This window comes from Triplophysa dalaica, chromosome 3, assembly GCF_015846415.1.
Source record: "Triplophysa dalaica isolate WHDGS20190420 chromosome 3, ASM1584641v1, whole genome shotgun sequence".
Taxonomy (NCBI): Eukaryota; Metazoa; Chordata; class Actinopteri; order Cypriniformes; family Nemacheilidae; genus Triplophysa; species Triplophysa dalaica.
This window is the reverse complement of record NC_079544.1, coordinates 14,263,022-14,276,493: the sequence shown is the minus strand read 5'-3', so window position 1 is coordinate 14,276,493 and position 13,472 is coordinate 14,263,022. Positions and strand designations below refer to the sequence as shown.

General features: G+C 36.7%; 1 protein-coding gene across 2 annotated transcripts in view; it reads right to left on the bottom strand.

Moving 5' to 3' along the window:
* Positions 1-12,640, bottom strand: part of ak5 (adenylate kinase 5) — a 55,139-nt gene extending 42,499 nt beyond the window's left edge. For both annotated transcript variants that reach the window (XM_056740865.1, XM_056740874.1), the window contains exons 1-5: positions 12,297-12,640; positions 11,163-11,349; positions 9,601-9,768; positions 9,119-9,291; positions 4,434-4,547 (exon numbers count right to left, since the gene is read on the bottom strand). In XM_056740865.1, the coding sequence (XP_056596843.1) occupies positions 4,434-4,547; positions 9,119-9,291; positions 9,601-9,768; positions 11,163-11,349; positions 12,297-12,356 (702 nt within the window). In that variant the 5' untranslated portion in view covers positions 12,357-12,640. The remainder of the gene's footprint in view (positions 1-4,433; positions 4,548-9,118; positions 9,292-9,600; positions 9,769-11,162; positions 11,350-12,296) is intronic.
* Positions 12,641-13,472: the final 832 nt, after the last annotated feature.

Sequence of the window (13,472 nt, the reverse complement as noted above, 5' to 3'; positions counted from 1 at the left end):
TTATCCGAACCATGGTGGTAACCATTCACTTCAATTGGAGGGACACAAAACAAGTCAGTGGGTCCCACTGTTGTTGGGTCATACATTCTTTAAATTATCTTCATCTATGTTATGCATAAGAAAGAAATCCTACAGGTTTGAAATGAGAAGTGGGCGAGAGTATGATGACAGAATTTTCATTTCTGGATAAACTATCCTTTAAAATCAAGCCTAGCCTCATTGTTAGCGTGCCTGCTTTCCATGCCGACTGAAACCGGTTAAAATCACACTTGCAGCAGGTGAACAGGTGGTTTGGGAGGGTTGATGTAACAGATACCAGCTTGTATGAGTTGTGTAGTGTGTAAAACTCGCTCTCTGATTTCTAGAGATCATCTGTAATGCTCCAGTCACTCTCCTGTACCACTCTACACACATTTCCCAGAGTCAGACTTTCTCCACCGTGACATTCTGGAATAATATTTAGTTGACATTTGAACAGGCTGGGGAGACGGTGTTATCACACTAGAGGTATTTAGTAATCCTATAATGATCGCTGTTAAAGCTGTGTTCTGAACCCCACTCATTTTAATCTTGCCTCATAATTGGGTTTTAAATCCCCTCAATGCTGCTCATTATATTCTGTGATAGTCAAAGCTAATATGGTTAGTGACGTTGGCTATGGTGGCACTATTATTGGTTGCCTGGTCACTCAGTAAAGACAAACAAGTCTAAGGCCTGTTCAAACCTTTTTCCTTCCACACACACATACACACTTGCGCATTGTTATTCACATCATCGCCCGTATTAATAAATTTGTTGTCTCCTTCTTTGATCTGGCTTTATTATATCCAGTGGCTTCATTCATTTTGAACTTATCTCTCTGCCTCCACCACTGTTCCATTTCGGTTCCAGTGGTCGTAAAAGGAAGTAATGAACAATAAATCTAATAAATAAAAAAACATTTAATGTGCTTAGTGATGTTTTACTGTCTTTGAAAAACAATGTGAATTTTTGCAAAACCAGCGTGGGAAAAAAAATTGTGGGTCAAAATTATCGATTTTTCTTTTACGCCAAAAATCATTAGGATATTAAGTAAAGATATTTTGTAAATGTCCTACCTTAAATATATTAAAACTTTATTTTTGTGAGTAGATGTCCTACCACAGTGATCCTGATTAATAACTTCACAGGCAATTTTCAAAATATTTAGACTTTTTTTGCACTCCAGAGTTTTAAACAGTTGTATCTCAGCCAGATATTGTCCTATTCTTACAACTCATACATCAATAAAAAGCTTATATATTCAGCTTTCATTTTTATGTAAACATCTCAATTTCGAAAATCTGAACCATAAGAAATGTTTTGTTGTCCAGTTTATTCACATATGTCCTAAGTCCTAAAGAGACTTTCTACATGATCTGCTAACAAATTATTACAGTACATTAGTAAAATATTATTTAAAAAAGTATTATGCTATAACTTTTATTGTATAGACCATTTATCAGATGCATTGACTTCCAGTTTGATAATAATGTAACAATTTATATTAATTATACAATTTTTTATTAATATTTTATTGTATTTTAATTGTAGTAAATTAAATTAAAACTTAAATTAAAAACAGTTATTGAATCTTTCCGGAAGAATACTGGAAGTCAAGTTTCGGGGACGTTACATTTGTTTATATTGTTACCGCTGAAACAGTCTATAGGGTATGTTCTAACATGTCATGTTAATTCATTTAATAATGGAGAGAAAACCTTTCTTTGTTTGTTTTTAAAAAAGTATATTACAATATAAGCACAGCCGTAAGAGTATTGCGTTAACAATGCAAGGTTGTGGGTTCGATCCCAGGGGATTGAGCATACCTAAGTATAAGTGTATAGGATATTGCAATGTAAGTCGCTTTGGATAAAAATGTCTGCCAAATGCATAAATGTAAATGTAAAAATATTTTTGTTAATGAGGCAACAGTTATCCATTGAAAATGATCTCCCTCTTGGAATTAAAAACAGCAAAGCACATGCTATATGAAAAGCACAAAGACAGACAATCTTGAACGCTCCACTTTTGCTGTGCTTCCCTGTTGCACACTATTACGAAAATATCTGTGTTTTTGGCAGTTCTTCACTCACACATCCACTCACTGAGTGTGCCAGCACCCCGGAACGAAAAAAGGAGGAGAGCACAAGGGTGCCCAAGGGATGCTGCTCCTGATTCTGGCATCATATAGACGTGCGATATCGGAGCTTAGATCTTGTAAACAAGGGGGAAAATTAACTTATTGGCCCGCCGGCCACGGTAACTGGCGACTGCCTGATTTTATCAGATCCTCAGATGCTTTTTTATGTATATATGAAACTCACTACATGTAGTGTCCCTAAAAAGCAGTTCTGAGAAAAGGTGCTGCATCATTTGCGGATCTCACTTGCTTTGATAATTGGTTATCTACGTGACACATTGGCTGTTTGTTAGACTGAATTGAAGTCACACATCATCACTTGTGAAAGGTTATAAACAACAAAATAAAGAATTATGTAAGAAATATTGTTTGGCAGGCTACTGAGGCGACAGTCTTTTGAAATGTGGTAAACACTGATTAAACAATGACAGCCATATAAGGGTGGCTCAGAATACAGACGTATTTAAATGTTTTTTGGCCGCAAAAAGCATGATCCACACAGCTGTCTGCCTACGTTAAAGCTACATTAAAAAGTTAGATAATTGGTGTGAAATAGAAGGCACAGAAGAAGCATAAGGAGGGACAGACACAGCCGAGGAATGATGGAGGTGTATCTGTATCTTGCTTCTCTTTACAATTTACTGCTCGTGAACGCAGATGGAGATGGAGGATGCAATATCCAACATTTAGAGTTGCACACTTCTGTCATTTTACAATCTCAATCTTACGTTTATGTAAAACGTAAAGGTTAATTTGGAAAAGCTAGGGATGAGGTTTAAGGTAGACATAATAATAAACATACTGAGAATCTGCTATCTAACAGAAGAAAGAGAAAGCAAATTAGTCTTGATAAAAACATATCCTTTTTGGAAGGCTGACATTAGCTCATATTTGACAGCCAAAGGCTTGTCCACACCGGGACGATAATCTTGCACGTTTGTCTTCAACGTTTAACGCCTCGTGGTTAAAGAAAGGGTGCATTAGTGAGTGGGCACACCGACGCGCAAAACAGCAAACGTAAATGCGTCATTTAAATAAAAAATGACTGAAACGCTGCGTTAAAAACTGGCCGACCAATGAGAATGGCACTTTTGTTCATGTGCCCCGGGCTGCTGAAGTTACAGTAAAACACGACTTGGTGGCGTTCAAGAACAAAACGGTCTTGCCGAGCATATATTGAAGAAGAGGAAGCAAGATTAATTCTTCTTCCGAGATACAAGCGAGTGTCAGAAGCATAAAGTTGCACAGTGCCACCTGTGTACTGGGGTATTTATGTTTGTCATTATGGGTTATCTATGTCAAGGAGTGAATTCTGGTCAGGCCGTTCATGCAGGTCTGAATCAACAAGGTTTTTGTTCCAGACTTAAATTCTCCCATTGCAGGTCTGCAGAATAGTCACACGGTTTTGTGAAGGAATAAATATCGATAATGAATGAAAAGGAACTTTAATGCACACTAGACATTTTTGTTTAAAAAGTTAAACTACTAATTCCATCAAGCATTTTTCCATATGCCTTCCCCAATTCGCCTGTGACAAGCTGATGAACACTTAAGTAGTGCAAACACAGTATAGACAGCCCTGCTTTGACAACTGTTTTATCCACTTAAGTAATTATCCACTCAGCTGTGAGAAGCTGGTCCATTAGCTTTGCCAAATCTGACATTTTATATTGCGTTTTCTGCCCTGCCTTGCTTTTAAACGTACTCACACCCCAACCCAAACACGATCACAAAAGTTCACTTGTAAACTAACGCTTCTGTGATCACTTGTGCAATTGTAGGTTGCAGTCTGGACAGAACTGACAGGTCTTTAGCAACTAATATTCATGAATGGTAGCCTGCCATTCATACTTATTTATGCACACAACTTGAGAGACTTTTAAAGACCGTTTAAAGAAATTGTTCCCTCAAAACATTTTCCCCATCGACTTTATTTATATAGTAGGAATAAAAATGACTATGGTCATGTGACGTCAATTGGAAGATTTAAGTTCTCAATTCAATTACAGTAGATGCTTGACTTTGTAAAAGGATGCGTGTTACTTGTTGCTATGGTGTTCTGGATGATTCTGAGCATGTCGCTATGCAGTTGTTATGGTGCTCTGAGCGTTTTCTACAGTAGGTCAAGAAAAGTCACCATGCCCAATTTTAATGATTTTCCGATTTTAGATATGACCAAAGTTTAATAATACTTCAGGTCAAATCCCTTGCCTAAACTGCGAGCAGTAATATTAGAGTTTGTCATGGCAACGGCAATAATAAAATCACTCACCTGGTCCTCAAAAGAAAGTGCCTGTCCCACATCTCGAGGGAAGCCGTCTATGACTATACCACTGGCGTCTGGAATCTTCATGATCTTCTGCTTGATTTCTGTGATTGTTGTTTCCTAATGTGGATGAATAAATACACTCAGGTGAAAATAATCTACTCTATTCACAAATTCAGGAACACTCATCTTGGACATTCAGATAACTTCAATACGTATGCCCCTATTATAAACCTTGTTCTTGTATGCAGTTGTTCTTCTCTTATGTTGAGTATCTACAGTAAACAGCAAGTGTGCTTTGCAATTCCGGCGGCTACACTGTATGTTAAATCCCATTAAATTAGTTTGGATGAAATTGTTTTAGATAAACTAAGCTTTAAGGCATTCATTCAATATAAAGGAGAAATTTACAACATATATTTACAACACATTAATGCATTAGATAGATGCAAATTTTACAGAATTACATATGCATTTAAATTAAATTATATTGTTATTCCCGAAAATATTGTGTTTTTACTTGGATCTTTTTACTGTCATTGAGGAATGCAGGATAACTAAAGGCACTGGGGGTGGAAAATGTTCAAGCAAGCAAATCTAATGATGTGGATGGCATCTTTTGCAAGAGACCGTAAAAGACTCTCTAAAGCTCTAAAAATAACTCTTACATCAGTCATCATTGTCGCCTGGTTTGGAATGTAATTTGTACAACCAAATGCTGTCTTTTCCATTTTACCACAAGCTGAAATCAAAGTGCAGAGTACAAGTTTATGATGAAGACCCTCCTTGCAAATACATAAGACTATTATGCTTTTTCCACATGCAAAACTTCACATTTCAAAACATTGTTTGCCCCATATCTGGATCCAACAACCAGTCGTCCTAATTTACAAGGCTTTACAGATTTGAATAAAACACAGTTGGAAACACTATAAGTGTCATTTATGCAGCCTATTCTAAATAAATAGATTATATATGAATATATATTATAAGGAACTATTCAGAATTTCATACTTTTTGTCTTGTTTTCCAAAATAAGGGTACATTAAGAAGCAAATTGTCCTAAGGGAGAGTTCACCCAAAAAAGATATTCTGTCATCTTTTACTCACCCCTCGAGTTGTTCCAAATCTGTTTAATTTTTTTTTGTTCTGATGACCTCAGAGAAATATATTTGGAATAATGCTTGTAACCAAATGTGACCCTGGATCACAAAACAAGTCTTAAGTAGCACAGGAACATTTTTAGTTAAAGCCAAAAATACATTGTATGGGTCAAAATTATAGATTTTTCTTTTATGTCAAAAATCATTAAGATATTTAGTAAAGATCTTGTGAATTTCATACTGTTAAAATACACAAACTTTATTTTTGTGAGTGTATGACCAGTAACAGTGCCTCTTATTAACAACTTCAAAGGCATCTTTCTGAATATTTTGATTCTTTTGCACCCTCAGATTCCAGAGACTTAAACCATTATATCTCCACCAGATATCATCATATCCTAACAACCAATACATCAATAGAAAGCTTAATTATTCAGCTTTCAAATTATGTAAAATTATCGATTTCGAAAAATTGACCCATAAGACTTGTTTTGTTGTCCAGGGTCACAAATGATTTTTGGCCACTATTGACTATAGTAGGAAAAATTACAATGCTAGTCAAATGTTCCCCAGAACCGTTTGCTTTCCTGCATTCTTCAAAATATCTTATACAGTGTTCAACAGTACAAAGACATATATAAAGCAATTTTTCCTACTATATGATACTAAATGTTGGCCAATAACTGTTACAAGCATTCCCTTACATGGAATTGGCCATGTTTTTTCTACAGAAGCCCTAAACTGCTTTACAGAGCATGTTTCATAAATGCGTTATCTCCTTCTGTGTGTCAGCCACCGTAGTGCCACCGCAGAAAACCTCACCAAATTACATACACTGGACCTTTAAGCCTTGCTTTCTAAAGAAATAATACAGTTAATTGAGATGATGCTTAAAACTAGAAAAAAATCTGCAGATGAAGTAACTTAGCTTAAAGATAAACATACAAAAAACGTGTAAATTAAATTTTGTCTTGTTTTAAGCATAAACTCTCTTAATTTTTGACAACATCTTTATATATTGATCCTGGAAGACAAAAATACAAAAAAATATGTTTACAACACCAAGACTTCTCGACCCATATCTTTCCTTAAAGTCTTAAAACAGTCTCCTTTGTCTTCCGAATCCAGTAAATCGTTAGAAGAAGGTGTCTTTTATTTCTCTGGCAGTATCAAGAGGCTGAACTTGACCTGTGTCTCTGCATTAAGGGACATTTAATGCAGCTAAGGATTAAATGACTTGGGTTGGTCATTTTATCCTCTAGTCAATAATCTTTGCAGATAGATGGTTTCCTTTTAAAACTAACAAAGCATTTCAGAAGTGCATTAGGAAAGCAACACCCAGCCGGAGGTCTTATCTACTTCTTCTCTTTAAAACCTCCTGCCTAAATAACCTCATACCAAGCCCCACGCTTCTAGGCTCAGCTCTCAAATCGGAAAGCTAATATGCAGGAAAGAGGTGTGTAAGCACATTGTTCTAGGCAGGGAATTAAGTAGCTTTAATTATTGTTAAGTGTTGAAACAGACTGAAAAAACAAATTCAAACATAGCCTGTCACTTCAATCGCAGCTACTTCATTCTCAAAGTATGAAATGAAGAGCTATTTCTGGACTTTTCACACCATTAAAAATTGTAGTCTTTTGTGTGACTATTAGCACTGTGTTCACATGCAGAACCTTAGATTTGAGAAACCAAAATGAGTCATTTTTAAAAGAAAAAAAAGGAGGGCTTATCAAAACACTGAGATTCATCCCACCTGCTTACGCACTTTTCAATTTGTGTTTCAACATTCATGCAACAGTTTAACATGTTTGTTTGTTACATTGATGTTAAATGTTCAGTGTGTCATTTTTTTTGAGGATGTAATGACGGGAATGCAATATAATATTCAAAAATGTCTTCATAGGTGTAAAAAGACCTCACATAATGAAGCATTATGTTTTTGTTACCTTAGAATGAGTTATTTCTATCGACATACACCGTGGGTGCCCCTACATGAAATTCACTATGTCGTTTCTACAGTATCCCTAAACAAACTTCTCTACAGAGCGTGTTTTGTAAATACGTTATCTCCTTCAGCAAAGAAGGGAAAACGTGACAACTTCTTTGTCCTGTGTCAACCACTGTAGTGCTTTGAAAGGGGTGCGAGTGAGCCGTTGGTTGCAATTCCGAACCTCACCACTAGATTGCGCTAAAATCTCCACATTACTCCTTTAAGAAATGACCAACTATTGACCACAGGCATAACATTTTTATACTGTGACATGTAGGGATTGGAACCGAGAACCGGTTCTTCTTTAGAACCGTTGCCCAGTGCATCGATTCCTTGGAACCATTAGCGTATCTGCTTAACGATTCCGCTTATCGGTTCCGCTCGTGGCAAATGTGTCATCACCATAACGTCACACACGCGCTGCGTTGTTTTGGTTATGCAGCAAACATGTAATCGAGGCAGAAGCGATCTAAAGCGTGGTTATATTTCACTAGAAATGACGCCAATGCGGTCATTTGCAACAACTGTAAAAGTTTAATTTCGACAAAGGGAGGAACAACCTCCAATATGCAGAAACATTTGGCCACACAGCACGCAATTAATTTGCAGGACTGTCGCGTGTTTGATACACTACTACTTAGCGACAGAACAACAACAAGTGAGTCAAGCAGCAGCGGAGCTAACGAGACGTCATCTGCTATTAATGCCGAAGGTAACTTCTCTGTTTAGTTAATTTGAGCGCCATTTCATCTCGTATCCTTCCTGAGAGGGCAAACGTGCATCTTTTGCCAAGTAATGTTTATACATTCATGCATTTAAATCGAACATTTAGATTTATCTAAAAAAATAAGATAAAAGTTTTTAAAAGTCAAAAAGCTTTTAAGACATGAAATATTCCCAACTGGAGCTAAATCTGCAAAAGAAAACTGTGCAACTTCAAAACGCATTTTGCAACAGGGTGTCCTTTTCTGCCATATTAATACCCTCGAGGTATGAATTATAACTTCTATCGCCGTGGCAACCGCTCTCCGCTCCCTGTCAATTTTTACATTTTCTGCACAAAAATTGTTAATTTGCCTAAGTTGATAGTTGTGGTCTTTACAGAAGACTTCTTTTTATTTTGTATGTCAGTTGAGTTGAATTTTGTTTCAGGTAGAATATTCCCAAAGGCACAAACTCTTCCTTGACTGTTTAGTCTGTGTTTTTAGGGCACTTAAATGGCAGTTTTGTTTTATTTTTTTGTCTGGACCAATGATGAATGTGAAAAATTCTATAGGTCCCTTGACTTTACTTTGTAGCCTACTTTTAGGTTTGTTCTGTGGTTGCTACACATAATTTTTGTATACTCGGAGTATGTGCTGTGTTCTTATAAGATATTAAAGCGAGTTAATACAAACAAATTTGTACTTATTCCCTCACCCAATGAGAATCGATAAGAGAATCGATAAGGAATCGGATCGATAAGCAATATCGATAATGGAATCGGAATCGTTAAATTCTTATCAATTCCCATCCCTAGTGACATGTAAGATACAGCACTATCAATTGAAAAATTCAGTTCTGAAGATTAAACCTTTATTTAACACTGAAGTACATACCTGTGGTGCCAGTTCCCCATTGGTGATGATTCTGGCAATCAGACTCCACTTCCTGTTACTGCTGGCATTATGGATCATCTTCTTTCTCAGGAGCTCTCCTACTGACACGTATTCAAAGCCATAGCGCTCGGCGATCTTCAAACACTGTGTACCTTTACCACTGCCTGGACCGCCTTGTTGGGAAGAAGGTGGCTCGAGTTTAAACATGAACTTTTGAACTTTTTTACATGTGAGACGCAGCTATGCAATCACGCAAACAACACACGTATACATATACTGTACATATATACATACATCTGCCAATACTAACTGACCACAACAATAGAAATCAAAAGTACAAATGCCCAAAAGAATGAAATCGGAATATGGATGATTGGATCACAAAACATTTAAACTAGCACATGAAAACCAGTCTTGCTCTTTCTAACACAAATGGCTGTGAATACAGATCTTGGAGAAAAGATCTCAGACGTTGGGCTTACCTATGATGAGGATGACTTTGGGTCTTGGTCTAGAGGGGTCAAACACTTCATACTCCTCTATGAGCTCTGCTGTCTCAGACAGGTCTGAGTCACTCTCAATGGAGAACTGGTTAATGGGTGGGAGGCGCTCGTATCTCCGATATGGGAAGTTCGGGCTGTCTGGGAGCACTATACGGATGAATGCAAATACTTGAGTTAGTGATGAGAGCACCTGATCCTCATCTTTGACCACTTTTGACAGGTATCTCTAGAACAGTGGTTCTCAACCTTTTCATGGTTGCACCACCCTGTAAACTCCTTTAAAGAACTGCCACATTGAGAATAGAGAAGATAATGTGTTAAAAATGTTAGATATAGTTTCAACTTTGTATAAAGAAGCAACAAATACGTATACATGATAGATTGATCTCAAGAGATCAGATTATAAATGTAACAACCCTGCTGATAAAAACAAAAGAAACCATCACAGAAATGAAGGTTTCCATTAAAATACCATTGTGAACCATTATCTTTTTGCATTTAAACAATTACAAAATTGTAGTTGGGAATTATTTCAAAAGGATTAATCTGCCAGGTCACGTGCATATTTGTTTAATTTTAACACGATCTGGAGTTTATTCGTAGTGTATTATACAGACACTGTGTGGTGTCATTTCCTTGTTGAAAAAACACCTTACACCTTTAATAATTGTCAACAGCTTTAAACAGCTGTCCATGTTCAGAAATATATGAAAAGGCGCTGCATTTACACGCCACTCTGAACTCATTTGGGAGAGAGAGAGACTTGTGCTTAGTCTGAAATTGGAGTCTGAAAGAGAAACATACTTATGTGATCTACCTGTTTCTTAAGATGATGTAGAGGTAATGCTACTGCTTCCTGAGTGGACAATTGCCTAAGCTTGCCTAACATTTTAAGCTTTTGTGCGCATCCTAAAATGGCACCGCGCTGGACCTACAATGAGTCTGCACGGACGCTCACACATGCAGCCTCATATAGAACATTGCCCTCCGTCAATTTGCAATTGTTCCTCCGTGCATTCACGATCGAGTTCCAAAGGTTGGGGTTTCGGGGAACCGTTGCGCCCCACCTGCTGTACCTCTGCGCCCCCCCCCCCCCAGTTGAGACCCACTGCTCTAGAAGATCATGTTTATACTGTAGCAGAATGTTAAGAATGTCTAGCAAGGTTTTCTTTTTTGATCACATATCAATCTGTAGGCCTACCTCACACACCTCTGTAGCACCTGACAAAAGGGTGAATTTTTATTTTATCTCTGATTCTCATTATTTATAATTAGAATAAGATGTTTGGATTCGTGGACAATCTGACTGTAATCTGCTGGCATTCATTTGCTTTAGCCGAAAAAAGACAGAAAAACCCCTACTGATGACTGTCATGGTCTTACAAGATCAGAATAATGAATAATGAGCCTGCTGTGTAGTATACAACAAAACGCCAGCTTGTAGCATTTCTGTTTTGCATGAATTTTATTGTTGCCTTCAATTTGCTCTAAGTTCCATTGGCTGATGACTACATCTCATTCCTTCTGTTTTCTCAACTCACCGTTTCGGAAAAAGGATCGTCGTGACTGCCCACCGTTGAGTGGCGGTAAAGATTTCTTTTCCTGCCCAACGAATGTGTCCCATCGAACTTTATCAGTTCCACCCAGCTCCCTCACCTTCTTAAGACAGGTCTCAAGATAATCTATGGGGTCATCTGGTCGGTAGTACATCAAACCAGTAAGCAGACTCTAGGAAAAATGTAACAAGAACATCATGGCAGATGACCCAAATTTATAGGTATTGTGTTTATCCATTTTTATATCTGTGAGTTTTTCCATTTTTATCTCTTAGAATGTTGTATGTGTTTTTAGATAATATTATTTTACTTATTTTGTATGCTTGGACACATGATAAATCCACTTTGTACAGTAGGCCTAAGGCTAAACTCTAGTCTATCCTATTTGACATTCAATTAATATAATTATTATTGTATGAAAAAAAGTTTGCTATTATGCAATCATCACCATCTTTACACAGTTAAGTAAACAGAATACTCAATAAGACCAAACTCTCTAAAAAACTCGTCTGTAATACTTTTCACAAAACTGCAGTAATAGCTTACAGCAACATACACTTTTATTGTTCGTTTTAATAATACAATTAATAAGCTGTTATACACTGTTATTCCCTATAGGACATCTAAAAGCATCACTATTTCTGACATCAAGGCTCACATTATAAACAACAACAGGCGATCAGTGATGTTGACTCACATAGATTCACACCCGATGGATCTTCACGCACAGACGGCAACTATAAACACCATATCCTATAACCATCTACATGTATAATATCACATATATCCTAATGCAATGTAACATAACAGTACTGTCAGAGCTTCAATTCAAAAGATGATTCAATAGCTTAGATAAATGTTTCAATTAATCGTTACGATTAAATTATTAATCACCAACTAATCATTTGATCTTGCTGTTACAAATAATATCAAATCATTGATAATATTGATCTCCTATTTAAGGAATTGGATGGAGTGACATTTCCGAAATATCAGAGAATAAGCAGTATTTTTGCTATGCTAGAAACTTATTAATGACATTTTTGCTAGCCTGTGATATAAAAACAAATTCTTTTCAGTGTTCATCAATGCAAAAGTTCCCACACAAATAATGCTCACCTCAAACAGTTGTGGTATCTCTCTTCTGGAGAGATACTCCTTCGCATCGTTGGTGTTCATATCTGTTTTCAAGAAAGCTATCAACCCTGTTGCCTTGAAATTGTCTCTTCTCTTTAAAAACAGAGCAGGTTCACGAATCCGAGTTGTTGCTCCGATCTTAACGCATTCTCCAAGTGTCTATAAAACCGAACGGATAAAGATAGCGACACTCTCAATAAATCGCTGTGCATGTAACATCCTGTTTGCAACCTCTCCCTTGAGTCTTGGTTTTAGTCTCTCACTTCAGTCTTTGAAACCCACCGACACAGTACGATACACCTGCATGCTGCCAGCTCACAGATGGAGTGATTCAAGTCCGCGTATTTGAGCGGCTGATGTTGCGCGCCCTTACGACTGAAGCGAGCAGTGCAAAGACTACAAAACACTACAATATTTATAATTTTCTTGAAGACAAAACAATTAAACATATTGAAACAATGTATCATTTTATTATTGTTTTACTATGCTATTTTGTATCGTTACTATTATTTTATTGTTATAGCATTATTAGTAGGGCTAATACTTGACATCTAGACATTTGGTATTTTAGGAAGGCACAAGTAAAGCACGTATGAAGGCTACAATCTGTTTTAATAACATATGAACAATTCAGAAAATGTATTGCTGGGTCTTATAAGGACATGATGACGTTCCTGGTTTCCTCAGACTACTATAGCAGTCAAACAGGGTCACACAGACACCCAATATTCATGGATTTGATAGTGGTCCCCTACTAAAAATACACCCCCACCATCATTGGCATATTTTTACTGAGATAAATTGAAATATTGTTGAAATTTACTATGTTAAAACTCTTTTATTTTTTCCATGTCTTAAAATCAGTGCCTGCTTACATGCTTTAAAAACAAATTATTATGTAAATCAAACAAGGTTTCTGAGAAGAAAATGTTTCATATTTTTAAATATCTGTCATGTGAGATGAGTTTTGCCAGCTGCTGCTGTCTGAGGGGACAGTGATTGATGCAGTGTCTCGGTTATGAACAGAGGGATTTTATTTTTTAACAATAATCCTTTTTGCAATAGTCTGGAAATGCAGCTGACTGGTTTAAAGGTGACAAAGTTTTACATATTGGAAATGTTTGTCATTTTTGTGAGATGCTTGTGTTAACCTGATAA